General features: G+C 42.0%; 1 protein-coding gene across 1 annotated transcript in view; it reads left to right on the forward strand.

The window, feature by feature from the left end:
* Positions 1-16,571, forward strand: part of efcab2 (EF-hand calcium binding domain 2) — an 89,474-nt gene extending 72,903 nt beyond the window's left edge. Inside the window, exon 7 of the mRNA XM_072580422.1 lies at positions 11,926-16,571. Coding sequence (XP_072436523.1) covers positions 11,926-12,041 — 116 coding nt within the window. The 3' untranslated portion in view covers positions 12,042-16,571. The remainder of the gene's footprint in view (positions 1-11,925) is intronic.
* The last annotated feature ends 3,428 nt before the right edge of the window (positions 16,572-19,999 follow it).

Consider the following 19,999-nt stretch of genomic DNA (forward strand, 5'->3'; position numbering starts at 1 on the left):
CTCATGGACTGCTCTTCACCTGTCCCCCAATCTCTCTCTAAAAGAAACCAGGTCAAAATGCACCTCTTAAATCCACAGCATCAGATTATCCAATCCTTTATCCAAGCTAATATATTACTCCTAACCCTGTGTGATTTTAGAACGAACCATATGGATCTGTCTCTTAGTGAAGTATTTCTGGGAACATAAGAATGTCTAACTGCTTCTGCACAATGAATTCTTATTTTTCCTATGAATGTAGTGTCCACAGTGAAAACAATACTGTAGCTTTGTGTCTTGTACAAGTTTAACTTCACCTCCTTGCTGTTGTACTCCATGGCCCTATTAAAAAAGCCAAGAGTACTATATGCTTCATTAACTACTTACTTCCTCTATCCTGCCACCTTCAATAATCTGAACACAGATGCACCCAGGCCCCTCTTCTCCTGCACCCCTTTAACCAATTTTTGCCACTTTAATGAATTTCATTTATAAAGAGTGAGTTATTTTTGAGTTTTGAAATAAATCTGGTGAAAGTCACTTTCACTCTGGATAGCAGCAATAAAGGGAAACAATGTTGGCCATTTTGGTGATTGAATTGAAACATTTACACCACGTTGCAGCTTGTGGAGTAATGGGGTTTGATTAGCTGCACATTCCACCTGTCAGAGTCACAAAAGATTACCCATTGGTTCAAGCAATTCTTCTGAAAATCTAGCAAAATGGTCATGACTATCACAGCAATGGGGCAGAAATCTCTCCGCTCTTATTTCCAGTACTTTATTCACTGGGGTGTCTCAAATCTTCTCTACTGTGTTTTAGATTATCTCCTCTTCCTGTCTTTCTAAAATATTACATCTTCTGACTTGCCTTTCATGGAAGATAATGTAAGCAAACATTTGCTAGCAAATGTTATAAGAAAATGTATAGTGAGTAGCACTTAAGGATGGAAACAATCACGCGACAATGACTTTGGTCAAAATTGAAATTCGTGCCCTGACAATGGGTCAATCGTATGGATTCTGTTTGATATTTATATACTGTATTAATTTAACTGTAATTCTTTATGTAAAATGAAGCATTTAAAGTTTCATGATTATCTCACTTTTAAAAGGGAGATCTTCCCCATTCCATAATTAATCTTGATGTATGTCATTTAGAAGTAAAACTAGGCTATTTATCAAGTACATGGGTATAACTTCATTAATTACCAGACAGATTTTCTGCATCTGGGTTCTGCCCTCTTATTCCAATCAGTACTTGACTCTTTCGAAGTAACATGTTTCATTCATCAAGAATGAAAACTAAATGCATCTGGCTTGTACTTGTCTCAACTTTCCCAAAATTTATTTTGTAAAACATAATCACTTGAAGATCTTTGTTGAAGACATATTTATATTTATGCAATATTACAAATTTGACAACACTTCCAGTTTTATTTTGTTGATGCTTTTACCATATTCTGCATTTAAGATTTGTTTTCCCTCCTAGATGTGGATGCGTTAATTTATAGTATATTTGTATTCCAATCTTCAGATGTGTGCCTGATTTTAATAGTTATTTGGATAATGTCTTTGGTATTTTTTTTTATTACACAAATTTAATATTTTTTCCACATCTCCTAACTTTAAAAAAATTTATTTCCCAATAGCTAGGTTTGTTGGTGCTACAACATTTAAGATGTTTCTTACAGTAATGTTAGTGTAGTCTGTCATGGAGCTGAGTTTTACCAAAATTGGCTAAATATCAATTTCAGAAGGTTTCATGGAGAGGTTTTCTTTATGAATTCTAGATAGTTACCCCACACAATCACAATGCTCGCCATGTCTCTACGTCACTAAGAGAAAGTGAGGACTGCAGATGCTGGAGATCAGAGTCAAAACGTGTGGCACTGAAGCACAGATAGTCAGACAGCATCCGAGGAGCAGGAGAGTCTTCTGTTCCTCGGACATTCTCTGACCGGCTGTGCTTTTCCATTGCCACACATTTTGACTCATGTCTCTACATCACCCCTCCTACCTTGTGTTCATCAACATCCGTGTACTTGCCTCTGCTGGGATCTTCTGAGATTCCTGCTGCCAGCACCATATTAACATGAACTGTGCACCAGGTCAGTCACTGCAGGCCAAGAGTTGCCAGTACAGTTACAGTGTGGGGGAAAAAAATGCCCTGCAGATGCCTGACAGAGGCAAATTGTCACACAATTTTTGTCATGGGTCTCAAGGTCCTGGTAAATGGGGCAGTGGAGAGGAGAACTGTCCTCTTTTTTTCAGGACCATGCCAGGAGACCACAGCAGCAGCTCATGTCCTTCTGCATTCTGCAAGGGTAAGTGCCATCCTCCTCTCTCTGCTACCTCATCCTCACTGAAACTCTGCTACTGCACCCACCTCCCACCACGATTCTATGGATAACACTCTCACTATTGCACACAGTATTTTCCCTTCTTGCTGTCACCCACCCTGCCCACTCCCCCCGCAGACAACTACCCCTGCATGCCGTCTGCCAATACTACTCACCTCACCACATTTCTCTTACTGCACCAGTTCTAACAGGTGTGCCAACCACTTTCATCTCATTCATTCCTCCCTTTCTCTCATTCCAAGAGAAAATAATCCACAACAGGGATGGATAGTGGGATCCTGACATTTCTCTCCTCATCCCCTACAAGGAGAGAATCTTTGCCCTGGCAGTTGAGGACTGTGACAGCGGATGTGATGATACCAAGAGTTCATGTCCTGGTATCCAAGTAAGATTTGTTGTCAAGTGCTATGCTGCTCTGCTATTACCATCACTGTAAATGTATTCTTAACATGCACAAACTTCTATTCCTATTTTGCAACGCATTCTCTCTTTTATCTCCAGAAGGCTGTGGTGTTATTGTCATTGTCCCCACCATGGAGAAAACACAATCTCTTCCTCCACCTCTGAGGAGGTGTCTGGCAGTGGGAAGGTTGACAGCTGCCTTGGAAAGCCAGTTCTAGCAACATTCAATGTTGCCTGGATATTCGGCACTGACCTGCCCACTATCACTTTCTTAGCATCAATGGCAAGGCAGTAGGAGGATGAAGCTCCTTGACCTCATTCCAAAAGCTCATTCCTGAGAAGGAGATAGGATCTTGCCAATAAGCACCTAGCAGGAGTAGGAACCACACATAGGCCTTGCAGAAGCCTCCTCTCAGGTCACTTCATAGAAGGCTAACACTTGCATCTCCACTCAGATACATGGGAACACCACCATCTGCAAGATCCACCCCCTCCCCCCCCCAAACCATTCTCCTTGCTGACTTGGAAATAGTTTGCCATTCCTTCAGTGTTGCTGCATCTAAATCCTGGAACTCTTTTCCCTAATGACATTGTGGGACTTCCCACAGCACATGGGACGCAGCAGTCAAGAAGGCAACTCACCACCACTTTCTCAACAGCAAATAAGGATGGACAATAAATATGGGTGTGGCCAGCAATGCCCACTTTACATGAATGAATAAAAATATTCTCTGCTTGCAATTCACAAACCTGTGGGAGTTGAGGCTGAGGTGGGTGGACCTGCATCTAGGCAGAATATTCTTAGCATGCCTGGACCCTCCTGCCACAAATACTTCAGGGGTCATATCACCCAATATTCCATGTCAACAGGTTCCAAAACAGGGCAGGCTCCTTCCACTTCAGCTGTGACCCTTGGACTACATGTAGACATAGTAAGAGGGAAAGGGAAAAGTAAACCTTCTGAGGGCACAGAGCTGGCATGGTTGGAATTTCATTGAAAACACATTATCACATTTGTAAATCATGTTCATTGTTCGTTATCAGCTTTGATGTCGAGATGCCAGTGTTGGACTGGGGTGGACAAAGTCAAAGGTCACATGACACCAGGTTACAATCCAACAGGTCTATTTGAAACTTCAAGCTTTCAGAGCCCCCACTCCTTTCTCAGACGGCTGGCTTTGGTTGGGGTGGGGGGGGGGGGGGGGGGGGAGGGAGAGCTTGTGGTTTCAAATGAAGCTGTTGGACTATAACCTGGTGTTGTGTGATTTTTGTGAGTGACTGTCATTTAAAATTCATACAACACCAGGTTATAGTCCAACAGGTTTAATTGGAAGCACTAGCTTTTGGAGCGCTGCTCCTTCATCAGGTAGACAACCACCTGATGAAGGAGCAGTGCTTCGAAAGCTAGTACTTCCAAATAAACCTGTTGGACTATAACCTGGTGTTGTGTGATTTTTAAATTTCTTTTTCATAGTTTCGCTACTAGCATGAAACTTTGTCATGATTAAATGAGGGAGAACCAGATATTGTGAAAGCTTCCATCAGTATGCAATCTTAACTTCTATTAAACAAACAGGTAAAGCATTAAAAGATTGAACTAGTTAGCTGCATTTGCAGTTGGGGTTCCATCTGCAGCATCAAAACATTTGCAGTTAATGAAAGATGACTCCATGCAATCAGTTCCATTGAACAGTGCTAACAAGGAACATTCTGTCTGTGTTGTTTCAGCCAGTGTCGCTGAGCTGTGAAATGCTGGAAATGCTGTTCCTTCTGAAGAACATCTTCATTGTCTTGACTTGGCACAATGCTGCAACTTTCATAGATCACCGTCACATAATCTCAGTGCATCTTCCTGGTGTATGGATGAAAGAATCCAAGTAACACCCTCTTCCTAAACAGTACTGCAACAGTACTCTCAGACATGACCTGAATAGGAACCTGATGTGATAGGGACATCTTATATCCCTCATTGGTCCCAGTGGAAGAAGGTGGTGTGCTGCAGATACAATGGACATCTGACTGCTACCTCTAAACAGAGTAAAGTGCCACTGCCCCTCTGTTATCTGCATGACGTTCCATGGGAGACAGGCAACTGTGGTTTACCTGCACGTTTACCAAATCATGTAGGCAAATTGTGTCCAACTTTGGGCACCTTATTTAAGGCAGGATAATAAAGCCATGGAGAAAGTGCAAAGGAGATTTACTAGAATGATATAAGGAATGAGGAACTTTAAAGACAAAGAAACATTTAGAGAAATTGGGTTTATTCTTGGAGCAGAGAAGATTAAGATGTGAACTTATGAATAATTTTGACAGGGTAAAGAAGGATATTCCATTTTGGTATGTCAGGGCGACAATTTCAAGGCTGTCAGCAAGACAGCTAGGAGTGAGATGAGGGGAAACGTCTTTACTCAGAGAGTTGTTAGACTTTGGAATACACTGTCTGGGAGAGTGGTGGAAGCAGATTCCACAGGAGTTTTCAAAAGAGAGCTGGATATATGTTTGAAAGAGATAACTGTAAGGGCGATGAGATAGGGCTGAAGAATGGGGTTCACTAGGTAGCTCTTTCAGGAGCAGTACAGACTTGATGGACTAAATGGCATCCTTCTGTATTTGAAATGCTATGATTTTAACATGAAGCCTCCTATGGCTGGAAGCACCGCATTAGGAGATGGTCCACGTTTGAAATAGACAGTGACATCTTGAAAAATGTCCATATTGCAGAGGAGGAAGTGCTTGATGTCTTGAAATGCATAAAAGTGGATAAATACCCAGGACCTGGTCAGATGTACCCTAGAACTCTGTGGGAAGCTAGGGAAGTAATTGCTGAGCCACTTGCTAAGATATTTGTATCATCGATAGTCACAGGTGAGACTAACGGTTGGCTAGTGTGGTGTCACTATTTAAGAAAAGTGTAAAGACAAGCCAGGGCACTATAGACCAGTGAGCCTGATGTCGGTGGTGGGCAAATTGTTGGAGGATTTGCATGTATTTGGAAAGGCAAGGACTGATTAGGGATAGTCAACATGGCTTTGTGCATGGGAAATCATGTCTCACAATCTTGATTGAGTTTTTTGAAGAAGTAACAAAGAGGAGTGATGAGGGCAGAGTGGTGGCTGTGATCTATATGGACTTCAATAAGGTGTTTGACAAGGTTCCCCATGGGAGACTGGTTAGAAAGGTTAGATCTCAGGGACTACAGGGAAAACAAGCCATTTGGATACATAACTGGCTCGAAGGTAGAAGGCACAGGATGGTGGTGGAAGGTTATTTTTCAGACTGGAGGCCTGTGACCAGTGGAGTGCCACAAGGATCAGTGCTGGGTTCTCTAGAGTCATAGAGATGTACAGCATGGAAACAGACCTTTCGGTCCAACCCGTCTATGCTGACCAGATATCCCAACCCAATCTAGTCCCACCTGCCAGCACCCGGCCCATATCCCTCCAAACCCTTCCTATTCATATACCCATCCAAATGCCTCTTAAATGTTGCAATTGTACCAGCCTCCACCACTTCCTCTGGCAGCTCATTCCATACACATACCACCCTCTGCGTGAAAAAGTTCCATGAGATCTAACCTTGCTAAGTCCTTATAGATCACATCTACTGCTCTGCTCTCATCAATCTTCTTTGTTACTTCTTCAAAAAACTCAATCAAGTTTGTGAGTCTTGATTTCCCACGCACAAAGCCATGTTGACTATCCCGAATCAGTCCTTGCCTTTCCAAATACATGTACATCCTGTCCCTCAGGATTCCCTCCAACAACTTGCCCACCACTGAGGTCAGGCTCACTGGTTTATAGTTCCCTGGCTTGTCCTTACTGCCCTTCTTAAACAGTGGCACCATGTTTGCCAACCTCCAGTTTTCCGGCATCTCACCTGTGACTATCGATGATACAAATATCTCAGCAAGAGGCCCAGCAATCACTTCCCTAGCTTCCCACAGAGTTCTCGGGTACACCTGATCATGTCCTGGGGATTTATCCACTTTTATGCATTTCAAGACATTCAGTACTTCCTCCTCTGTAATCTGGACATTTTGCAAGATGTCACCATCTATTTCCCTACAGTCTATATCTTCCATATCCTTTTCCACAGTAAATACTGATGCAAAATATTCATTTAGTATCTCCCCCATTTTCTGTGGCTCCACACAAAGGCCGCCTTGCTGATCTTTGAGGGGCCCTATTCTCTCCCTAGTTACCCTTTTGTCCTTAATATATTTGTAAAACCCCTTTGGATTCTCCTTAATTCTATTTGCCAAAGCTATCTCATGTCCCCGCTTTGCCCTCCTGATTTCCCTCTTAAGTATACTCCTACGTCCTTTATACTCTTCTAAGGATTCACTCGATCTATTCTGTCTGTACCTGACATATGATGCCTTTTTCTTAATCAAACCCTCAATTTCTTTAGTCATCCTTTCACCCTGACAGGAATATACTTTCTCTGGATTCTTGTTATCTCATTTCTGAAGGCTTCCCATTTTCCAACCATCCCTTTACCTGCAAACGTCTGCCTCCAATCAGTTTTTGAAAGTTCTTGCCTAATACCATCAAAATTGGCCTTTCTCCAATTTAGAACTTCAACTTTTAGATCTGGTCTATCCTTTTCCATCACTATTTTAAATCTAATAGAATTATGGTCGCTGGCCCCAAAGTGCTCCCCCACTGACACCTCAGTCACCTGCCCTGCCTTATTTCCCAAGAGTAGGTCAAGTTTTGCACCGTCTCTAGTAGGTACATCCACATACTGAATCAGAAAATTGTCTTCTCCACATTTAAGGAATTCCTCTTCATCTAAACCTTACAGATAGCTGAGATCTCCTTACAAGTTTGTTTCTCAATTTCCCTCTGACTATTGGGGAGTCTATAATACAATCCCAATAAGGTGATCATCCCTTTCTTATTTCTTAGTTCCATCCAAATAACTTCCCTGGATGTATTTCCGGGAATATCCTCCCTCAGCACAGCTGTAATGCTATCCCTTATCAAAAATGCCACCCCCCTCCTCTCTTGCCTCCCTTTCTATCCTTCCTGTAGCATTTGTATCCTGGAACATTAAGCTGCCAGTCCTGCCCATCCCTGAGCCATGTTTCTGTAATTGCTATGATATCCCAGTCCCATGTTCCTAACTATGCCCTGAGTTCATCTGCCTTCCCTGTTAGGCCCCTTGCACTGAAATAAATGAAGTTAAATGTATTAGTCCTACCTTGTCCCTGCCTGCCCTGACTGTTTGACTCACTTCTGTTCTCAGCTGTACCTGCCTCAGATCTTTCCTCTTATCTCCCTGGGTCCCACCCCCCCACTTTACTAGTTTAAATCCTCCCAAGCAGTTCTAGCAAATTTCCCTGCCAGTATATTAGTCCCCTTCCAATTTAGGTGCTACTTTTCATCATTTATATAAATTTGGATATTAACATAGAAGGTATAGTTAGTAAGTTTACAGATGACACCAAAATTGGAGGTGTAGTGGACAGTGAAGACGGTTACCTCCGATTACAACTGGATCTTGATCAGATGGAGTTTAATTTAGATAAATGCGAGGTGTTGCATTTTGGAAAAGCAAATCAGAGCAGGACTTATACATTTAATGGTAAGGTCCTCGGAAGTGTTGCTAAACAAAGAGACCTTGGAGTGCAGGTTCATAGTCCCTTGAAACTAGACTCACAGGTCGATAGGATCGTGAAGAAGGCGTTTGGTATGCTTTCCCTTTTTGGTCAGAGCATTGAGTGTAGGAGTTGGGAAGTCATGTTGCTGTCGTACAATTTATTGGTTAGGCCACTGTTGAAATATTGCGTGCAGTTCTTGTCTCCTTCCTATTGGAAGGATGTTGTGAAACTTGAAAGGGTTCATAAAAGATATACAAGGATGTTGTCAGGTTTGGAGGATTGAGCTATAGGGAGAGGCTGAATAGGCTGGAGCTGTTTTCCCTGGAGTGTCAGAGGCTGAGGGGTGACCTTGTAGAAGTTTATAAAATCATGAGAGGCATGGATAGGATAAATAGACAAAGTTTTTTCCCTGGGGTGGGGGAGTCCAGAACTAGAGGGCGTAGGTTTAGGGTGAGAGAAGAAAGATATAAAAAGGACCAAAGGGGCAAGTACAGGTATGGAATGAGCTGCCAGAGGAAGTGGTGAAGGCTAGTACAATTGCAACATTTAAAAGGGTCTGGATGGGTATATGAATAGGAAGGGTTTGGAGGGATATGGGCCAAGTGCTGGCAAATGGGACTAGTTTAGATTGGGACATCTCGTTGGCATGGATTAGTTGGACCAAAGGGTCTGTTCCGTACTGTACATCTCTATGACTCTATGCTGGAGGTTGCTGCTGCTCCAGATGCATGTGTTCCTCATCTATTCGTGTAGGTGCTCTTTGTGCAATAGCCACAGAGGTGACCATAGTTCCTGTTCTTGAATCATTTAGGGATGGTTCCAATGAGCCTTCTAATCAGTGGACAATATCACAAATAAAGTAGCTCCTCACTAATGTGATCATTCAGTAGTCATGCCATACACAAATAACATTTAAACAACATCTTCAGAACACTGGGACAGGGAGCCCTCCATCAAATAAGGCAATGCGATGCTTTTAAATGGACCTAGCACATCCTTATCCTGATTCAATACGTATATTGCTCAAGCCTTTTGGCAGACATACAGTCAGAGATTGTATACATAGCAGCCATAATGGGAATCTGTCTCCCACTCTCATCTCCCACATTATCTAAGAAAGGTAGCATTACCAATAGGATAATTGTGTGGACATATTACAGTTCATTTTATAGTGAGCACTAAGTTGATTCCACCTTTTGCAACTAAAGTGAATCTTTACATCTCGCCTGACATTACCTGTATTTCATAGCATGGAAATGTTGAATGATGTGGTCACATGTGCTTGTGGCCAGGATTTGTTCTCGACACAGTAGGTCTGTACATGCAGTCCACGTACAGCATTATGTACAGTGTGGGTTTCTCTTTAATGCTATTGCCCTTTGAAGGGCCTCTCAGTACACAAAAGCAGAGCCTACTCCCTCAGAGAGAGGATAAAAAATACTCTGCTCACTCTGCATGTGGTGGCAGCTATAATCATTTTGATCTGTTTTTGATGAGGGTGGTAGGCAACGCAGGTATTGATTCATGGAGTGAGTTGCACGTCAGCCTCTCACTGTAGGTGATCTGCCAAGCCGACTTATTCCTTTCTGCATTGTTCTCCCCATCAACCCTATTGACTTTAATGTTACCCACATTCCTACCTTAATGTTTTATTTAACTGCTCATTTTTCCATTTTACCCCCTGAACAGCTCAGCATGTCAGATGTGGTTATGCATTGTCACCTCATTGAATCCAGGGTGGTGGTGACTGTCGAAAAAACCCCTTTCAAGATACCCCTTGCCCTCCCATGCTCTACCATCTCTCAGCTTTATCTATCGAGTTGCCCTAGGCAATTATTGCCTCTTCTGCATCTCAAATTGTTGCCTCTAAACCTCAAATTTCCACCACAATACTGGCCCCTGACTTTCAGTGAACAGGACTGATTCTGACTGAGGAGTGATCAGACTGATTTCTGCAGCTCCTGACTGACCTATCACTAATCTTTCAAGAGGTTGCACTGGACCTGCAGGACTAACTGTGACCCACTCCTTGACCTGTAATGATATGGAATTATTTCACCTAATGACTGGAATGCTCACATTTAATTTCTTCCCACTGTGTCCAAAAATAGCAAACTGCATATAAATGAGGTGAGATTAAGTTCTAACCAGATGCAAAAACATCTCTTGCTGCTCATCTCTTGTCTTGCTGTTCAAACTTTGGTTGGAAAAATAGACTTGTTATTTCTCAACATCGAGGACCTAATTTTTCCAATCTCATCACATTTTTCCAACTGACTTACAATTGCCCATGTTATTCAAGACTGGGAGAGCTCTGCCCACAATATGAATTGTGGCTCAGTTGGTATCACTCTTACCTCTGTGTCTGAAGGCTATGGATTCAAGTCTATCTCTAGTACTTCAGTGCAAACTCATGACTGATATTCTTCCTGAGGAAGAATCACAGTGTTGAAGGTGCTATCTTTCAGATGAATAGATAAGACCCTCTCAGGTATGTTGAATAAATCCTACATCATCTCTTTGAAGAAGAACATGTGCATTATCCCCTTGTTCCATCCTAAATCTGCATTACAAAAGAAGTGATCAAATCTCAATGAAGTTGCTATTTGTGGAAGCTTTGAGTGTAAAGATTAATGACTGCATCAATAAGGATTATACCAGTGGACACACTACTAACAAGAGCAGGTTTGGAACCTCCAATTCATCCTAAAACTAGCAGGAAAATTCGGCATGGATACTGGCAACGAGAAAGGCATGGTGTAACTGCAAGTTCTCCTTTCTCCTTAGTAAAAATGCATCAGTACAGCAGCTCGTTAAATACTCAGTACCTGTGTAAGTTATCTTATTAGTAGCTCAGTGGTTAGCATTGCTGTCTCACAGTGCCAGGGACCTGGGTTCAATTCAACCCTCAGGCCACTGTATGGAGCTTGCACATTCTGCTGTGTCTGCGTGGGTTTCCTCGAGGTATGCTGATTTCATCCCACGGTTCAAAGATGTGCAGGTTGGGTGGATTGGCCAAACTAAATTATCCATTGTGTCTAGGGATGTGTAGGTTAGGTGGGTTAACCATAGGAAATGCAGAGTTGTGTGGATAGGCTAATGAGATTGGTCTGGGTGGGCTGCTGTTTGGAGGGTCAGTGTGGACTCAATGGGCTGAATGGCATGCTTCCACACTGTTGGGATTCTATGAGTTGTGTTCAGTACCTTTATTATCAGAGCATATGATGGTAAATATGTAAAAAGAACTGTGTTCCAATTATATGCAGAGAATATTACAGACATGTATATTGCAAACATTCAGGCTATCCAAATACTTCTTCGCCAGGGCATTTCTCAGCTTCAGTACAACTTCTTTCAAAGTTGGTGTAAATATTTGTTAGTGTGACAGATTTGCAGTAGCGGTACTGCAATGAAATGTAACAGTATTTAGTCTCAGCTTTTCTTCTCACTTTATATTTGGTTTCACAGATTCCAGGTGAGTGATAATAGTCATGAAACTGCTTCATCAATCTTAGCCATTAACCTCAGGAAGAATGAGAAAAGAGGTGATTATTATTATTCCTTCATTCCATAGGGGAGCCATTTACACAAGAGGAGATGGAAGAGATGCTATCAGCTGCTGTGGATCCAGAAAAGAATATCATCTTCTATAAAGATTTTGCGGCAATGATGACTATTGATGACACCTGACAACATTAGGAGAAATATCTTCACAAAAATTCAAAAACAAACCGACTCAAACTTAGCAAGATTTCAAATAAGTGGATTCAGGACATCTATTTTAAAATTGTAACTGTTCTACTTAGACAAAAATAAACCCTAATGCATAAGGCAGTAAAAAATATGTCTAAAATATTTTAAAATGTTTTTATTAGGAGGATTTATCCTCACTTATTACGGTGAAGTTATTACATTTTGTTGATGGATGTATAAATATTCATATACAGCTGTAGTTCTTTATGTCTGGATAAAATTGTATGTCACAGTTTCAAAGTTGAGACTTCACAGCTCTCAATATCTTGAGGGTTGTTCACTTTAGTATACTCTCAAGGCCAGTCCTTTCCATCCAGCACGTAATCAATGCAAAACTAGACAGGCTGATTGAATGCAGCAATTTGTCAGAAGAATTTTTTTTTGAGATTTATTGAGGTCAGGTATTTGCTGTCTTCAATATATCTCTGCAAATTGTTCAGTTTTGCTCAAAATTGCTTAAGGTTGCTCAGTGTAAACTTCAGAAATAGCATCTCATCTATAACTAGGAGCTTTGAAGCCCCACGGAATTTAACATTGCTTTAAACAACTTGAAACCTCAGCATAACCTTCATGTATCTGGGCACGTTAACTGAATATTGAATTAATTAATTTGAGATTTTAACCTTCCACTCATCTTCCTTTCTTTCTCTTTGCTTCATTTTTTGTTCTTATATATTTTCTTTGCTTGCGGAGGTTAAAAGCTTAGTTACAACTCCTCTAGATCTTTACTTCCATGTACATTAACAATCCCTATGGCCTTGGACTGTGAAACCTTTTATTTAAATCTTCCTCCCTTTCACTCTATCATCGACTTTTTCTTTTGCTTTTCTTCCTACCCTTTTCCTTTTCACTTGCTTCAAACCTATGATATCTCTAACTTTTTCCAGTTCTGATGAAAAGTCTCAGAAATGCTGGGCTAGATTTTCACCCTGGAAATGGCTTGCAGGAGTCATTTAATTTACCTGCTTGCCCCATCCACCTCAGGAGAAAAGGTGCAATTTTCTTTCTCTTGGGGCTAGGTGCATGCTGGAGACAAACCCTCCACCTTGGAAACAGTACAGAGACAGCCACATGGATTGGCACGTACCAAAGTGGGCTGTTTAAAAGACCTTGGTGCTCATGAACTTGGTCCCAGGTGTTCTATTTAATGTTGGACCCTCAAGGCCTCAACACATGCATTCCCCAAGCATTGCTCCCACACCTTCCCCGTGACCCCTCATGCTTTCCATGCCAACCTATGCTTTCCACTCTCCTCCATGGCCACTTTAACATGGATTGAAGATACACAGAAACTCTGGAAGTGGTAATAACAAGGGTCACATGGGAAGAGAGTGCTGGAGTAATTGTAATGTCCTTCTCTGACCGACCTCTGATAGGCTATCTAGACTTGTGAAAGCAGGCTTGGGGGCCCTGGCAAGATAGAAACCTCCCATTTGAGAGCCATTTCGATTTGCTAACTAGAGACTCAGCCAAAATTCATTTCTAAAATCAGCAAATGACCTATTAAAAATAATAACATATTTTGCATATGAATATTTGTAATGTTGATAATATTATTTCTCCTTATTCCTCCAATATTCATTAATCAATGTGTGATAGTGCAGAGAAAGGGATATTTATGCCATATTTGTGCCCAGAGTCACTCAAACTTAGTCACAGTGAAGAAACAAATAAACTGAATTAATGTAGCACCTTTTGCAATCACTGGATGTGTCAAAGCAGTTTACAATAATTAAGTAATTCAGAAGTGTACTCATTGTTGTAATGTAGGATGCCTTGCAGCCAATATGCACACAGCAAACTTCCACAAACAGTAATGTAATAATGACCAGATAATCTTTTAAATAATTCTTGTTGAAGAATATGGTTAGCCAGGCTATTGGTAATAACTGCCCTGTTATAGAGTCATAGAGATGTACAGCACAGAAACAGACTCTTCATCCATGAGACAGTACTATATGATCTTTTACACCCACCCAAGCAGCCAGATAAGATTTCAGTTTAATATCTTATCTGAAAGACATGGCCTCTGACAGTACAGCACTCTCAGTTCACAACTGCAGTAGCAGCCTTGATCTTTGTGCCCACACCCTGCAATGAGACTTGACCCCAGAGCCTTATAATGCAAAGATGATAGAGCCACAGCTGACAATGACACAATGTGAGCTTGATACAAAGGAATCTTTTTCTTCATAAAGGCAAAATATTGTGATTATTGGAAATCTGAAACAAGCACAGGGAATGCTGGGGAACTCAGCAGGTCTGGTAGCATTTGTGGAGAGAGAAACAGTTAACATCTCAAGTTTGGCGTAAGAACATAAGAACTAGGAGCAGGAGTAGGCTGTTTGGCCCTTCGAGCCTGCTCTGCCACTCAGTAAGATAATGCCAATCTTTTCATGGACTCAGCTCCACTTACCCGTATTTTCACCATATCCCTTAATGCCTTTATTTTTCAAAAAAGTATCTACCTTAGCTTTAAAAGTGATTTCTAAAGTCGTGTCAACTACTTCCCTGGGCAAAGAATTCCATAGCTTAACAACCCTCTGGGTAAAGAAGCTCTTTCTCGGTTCAATTCAAAACCCTCTTGTTCTAGTTTCACCTACCAGTGAAAACATCCTATCCATTTCTACTTTATCGATTTCCTTCATAATTTTATATGTTTCTACAAGATCCGCCCCCCTCATTCTTCTGAATTCCAATGACTATAATCCCAGTCTACTCAGCCTCTCCTCATAAGCCAATCCCCTCAACTCCAGAATCAACCTAGTGAACCTCCTTTGCACCCCCTCCAGTGCCAGTACATCCTTTCTTAAGTAAGGAAACTAAATCTGCACACAGTACTCCAGGTCTGGCCTCACCAGCACCTTGTACACCTGTAACGTTACCTCTCTGCATTTAAACTCAACCCCTTTAGCAATGAAGAACAAAATTCCATTTGCCTTCCTAATTATTTGTACCTGCAGACCAACCTTCTGCATTTCATGCACAAGGACACCCATGTCCCTCTGCAAATCAGCATACTGCAACTGTTTACCATTAAAGTAATAATCTATTTTGCTGTTACTCCTACCAAAATGTATGACTTCACATTTACTAACATTGTATTCCATCTGCCAGACCTTTGCCCACTCACTCAATGTGTCACTATTCCTCTGCAAAGTTTCACAGTCCTCTGCACACTTTGCTCTGCCACTCATCTTAGTGTCATTGGCAAATTTTGGCACCATACACGTGGTCCCCAACTCCAAATCATCTATATAAATTGTAAATAATTGTCCCAACACCGATCCCTTTGGCACACCACAAGTCACTGATTGCCAGCGAGAATAGCACCCTCAATCTTTGCTTCCTGTCAGTCAACCAATCCTCTATCCACACTAATACTCTACCCCTAACACCACGCATCCTTATCTTATGCAACAGCCTCATGTGCTGCACCTTGTCAAAGGCCTTTTGGAAATCTCGGTAGACCACATCTACTGGGTCCCCATTGTCCACCTTGCTTGAAAAATCTTAATAAAATTCCAAAAGATTTGTGAAGCATGAACCCATGCTGCGCCTGTACATTGGGACATTTTCTTTTGAGATGCGCTGTATTTCTTTCTTGATAATAGACTCAAGCATCTTCCCCACCACAGAGGTCAGGCTCACTGGTCTATAATTCCTCGTTTTTGTCTATTTCCCTTTTTAAACAGTGGTGTCACATTTGCTATTTTCCAATCTGCTGGGACTGCCCCAGAGTCCAGCAAATTTTGAAACATTACCGCCAGTCCCCCTGCTATTTCTCTCACCATCTCTTTCAGTACACTGGGATGCATTCCATCAAGGCCAGGAGACTTATCTAACCTTAGCTCCATTAGCTTACCCAACACTAACTCTTCCGTAATAATAATTGACTCCAGGTCCTCACCTACCTTTGTCTCTTCATCATTTACTGGCATGTTATTAGTATCCTCCACTATGAAGACTGATGCAAAGTACCTGTTAAATGCCTCAGCCATTTCATCATATCCCATAACTAACTGCCCCTTACATTGCACTTTGCTCAAAAACAGCATACATTCATGTAGAACTGAGCTCAAAAACTGCATGAATTTATGTCAAACTCTGTTATCTCACTTTTTAGATTAGAATCAATCTAAATATCAGGTCATAGACAGAGAACACAGGGGGCTAACACCTTCAACATATTGTCTAGCTATCACCATTGTTAACAGCTAACCTGAGAATGCAAATTTAAAAAAAAGGGTTTTGTGATTTACACATGAAAGAAGTGAAACTATCACTGTATTCTAACAGATGAAAGGCTTAACAGACAATCAATTTTTCAATGTATAATTTCAGTTACATCACACTGCAAATTTTTGCTATAAATTCTGTGTGACGATCGAGCCCTCCACAATCACCTGATGAAGGAGCGTTGCTCCAAAAGCTAGTGTGCTTCCAATTAAACCTGTTGGACTATAACCCGGTGTTGTGTGATTTTTTAACCCTTAACTCTTGACTGCCATTGTACAGGCTCATTGATGAGCTGTAGGCATCCATTAATGCATTGTTTGTCTTTCTGTTGCAGAGCTGTGTTTACTTATTCCAAAGCAGGATTTTACAGCTGACAGAAGAGATTTTCATACCATTAAATTTCTGTGGATTCATCCTGTGGTCCCAGAAGTGAAACAAACCCACTGCATCATTCAGTACTCACCTAGTTCAATACTTTCTGCATTATGTGGGAAGAGTAGAAATAGTTGATAGGATTTTCACCAATTCTAAATGATTTATGCCCTGTCACAGCATGTAACTGCATTATATCCATTTCAGTTCTATTTTTCAATATAGCAGTGGTTCCTTTCATGTCATAGATAGCAATGTTGAATGGTCAAAATGGAATGAAGTGAACAATCCACAAAGGCTTTTGCATAAATTTTGACTCTTCCAGTAAGTTGCAACAACCATTTGAAAAATTTCTCGCAATATTTTGCTTAGTGTTGTGAAGTTGGAATGTTATTTTTAACATGGTAAGGAATGTTGTTGAAATATCTTGGTGAATGAGAGAGTGGGGGAATAGTAATTTGGGTAGTTCACATGTCTGCCCAGGGTTAACAACTAAGTATGTCTTCACATTGGGGAGTCAAAACACAAGAATGCATTTTTGAACAAAATCTTCAAACAGAGATCTTGTTATTTTCTTTCATGGCATGTTGCTGGATATGAACTACAGGTACTCCAGTGTCTTATTTACGGCAAGCTTAAATAAGAGGATGAAAAGGGATAGAAGGATTTTCTGGTAGAGTTGGAGGAAGTAGTTTGGATGGACAATGAACACCAGCACAATACACTACATTCAAATGTTATAGATTCATGACATTAGCAAGGGACCATCTGAACAGAGATATACACTGCTCCATTTCAGCAGTATTCATTATTGTATATATAAACGTAGGAACATAGGATTGAGGAGCAGGAGTAAGCCTTCAGCTCTACAAGCCTGCACTGTCATTCCATAAGATCCTGGCTGATCTTGTTGTCATCCCAACTCCACTTTTTTGTCTACTCCCCCTTGACTCTATTGTCGATAGGAATATAGGGTGAATTGCTGCGATGGAAAGTCTCATTGCAAAAAGTTAAATTTAAGCTAATATTTAAGGTACTTCCATAACTGTCCAGTTCTTATGGTGTGTTCCTTGCTGGATAAAGCAGTTGGCCAGAAAGGGTTAACTCAGATGTTTTGGAATAGCTTCACCCATTGATTTGTACTTGACTGCCTCTGGGATGACCTAGTTAGTTATTCTTATTTGTCAGTTGTTAGTCAGTTCGACAGTCTACAGCATTTATTCTTAAATCTTAAATAGCATTAATGTAGTTAACCAGTCTCAAGCTAATCTAAACATAAAGATTGAAGAAAAGGTCTGAAGAACTTGGCTTGAAACGTAATTCTGTTTCTGTCTCCATAGATGCTGCCAGACCTGTGAAGTGTCCTCAGCAATTTTTGCTTTTATTTAAATTAATGTAACCTGTTATCTTACTATTATGTAATACTTGTTTCTCAAATAAGTGCCTTTTCTGCTGAAGACTTATTTGTCGTTAATTCTTCCATCATTTAGTACTATTAAGCCCTGTAGATGAGGAGTGGGTGGCATGGTGGCACAGTGGTTAGCACTGCTGCCTCACAGCGCCAGAGACCCAGGTTCAATTTCCGCCTCAGGCGACCTTCTGTGTGGAGTTCGCACATTCTCCCCGTGTCTGCTTGGGTTTCCTCCGGGTGCTCCGGTTTCCTTCCACAGTCCAAAAATGTGCAGGTTAGTTGAAGTGGCCAGGCTAAATTGCCCGTAGTGCTAGGTGAAGGGGTAAATGCAGGGAAATGGGTGGGTTGCGCTTTGGCGGGGCGGTGTGCACTTGTTGGGCTGAAGGGCCTGTTTTCACACTGTAAGTAATCTAATCTAATGACAATAAGGGTAGGTGGCAGACATCTATCCAAAACATGTCCTCTGGATGGTTATACATATGGGAGGGCTTTGGCAGGATGAAGGCAAAATGCTGGCATTTGAGTGGGAGCAGCGGCCGAGGAAAAGCGAACCCGGGAGACTACAGCTAAGGTAAGACAGTTTGTTTCAAAATTACTTACCTGTAGCGGGCAGCAGTGTTTTTTTTTCTCTCTCTTCACAAAAAGAGCGGGAGCAGCAGAGGAAGTGATGGCAAACAGAGGGGCAGCCGGGAAGGAGAACCGTGAGTATAAATACTCACCCTTTAATCACCAACGGTCATTTGAGTGGGAGCAGCGGCCGAGGAAAAACGAACCCGGGAGACTACAGCTAAGGTAAGACAGTTTGTTTCAAAATTACTTACCTGTAGCGGTCAGCGGAAGTGAGGTTGGAGCGCATAGCTGGGCGGGAAGGTAAGTGACTAGCATTTGAGTGGGTGTGTTCTAGACCCCAGGTCCTACTTTCGTAGGGCCTCCCTCCCACCCTCCTCCTCTAACCTAACTTTAAAGTCCACAGGTAAGTGACTCAGTGTTATTGACTCAGTGTTCTTGTTTTTGGAGACAAAGTGTACAGTCATGGCAGCGCAGGCGGTGGAATGTTCCTCCTGCAGGATGTTTGAGGTAGGGGTGACCACCGATACTCCTGCCGACTTCGTCTGCAGGAAATGCAGTCAGATCCTGATCCTCACCGAACGAATTAGGGAACTGGAACTGGAGCTGGATGAACTGAGGATTATTCGAGAGGCTGAGAGGGTGATTGATAGAAGCTACAGGGACATAGTTACGCCGGAGAACAGAGGTAGCTGGGTAACAGTTAGAGGTGGGAAGGGGAAGAAGCAGGCAGTGCAGGGTTCCCCTGTGGTCGTTCCCCTAAAAAATAAGTATACAGCTTTGGAAACTGTTGGGGGGGACAGCCTTGCAGGTATAAGCTGCAGTGAAGGGGTCTGTGGCTCTGAGATTCAGAAGGGAAAGGGGGAGAAGAGGAGAGCGCTAGTTATAGGGGACTCTCTAGTTAGAGGGACGGACAGGCGGTTCTGTGGACATGGGCGAGACTCTCGGATGGTTTGTTGCCTCCCGGATGCTAGGGTCCGAGATGTCTCGGACCGTGTCTTCAGAATCCTTAAGGGGGAGGGTGTGCAGCCAGAAGTCGTGGTACACATTGGCACCAACGACATAGGTAGGAAGAGGGGTGGGGAGGTCATTCAACAGCTCAAGGAGTTAGGCTGGAAGCTAAAAGCTAGGACAGACAGAGTCATCATCTCTGGGTTGTTGCCGGTGCCACGTGACAGTGAGGCAAAGAATAGGGAGAGAGTGCAGTTGAACACGTGGCTGCAAGGATGGTGTAGGAGGGAGGGCTTCAGATATTTGGACAATTGGACTGCATTCTGGGGAAGGTGGGACCTGTATAAACAGGACG

The sequence above is a fragment of the Chiloscyllium punctatum genome, chromosome 11, assembly GCF_047496795.1.
Source record: "Chiloscyllium punctatum isolate Juve2018m chromosome 11, sChiPun1.3, whole genome shotgun sequence".
NCBI classification, from domain to species: domain Eukaryota; kingdom Metazoa; phylum Chordata; class Chondrichthyes; order Orectolobiformes; family Hemiscylliidae; genus Chiloscyllium; species Chiloscyllium punctatum.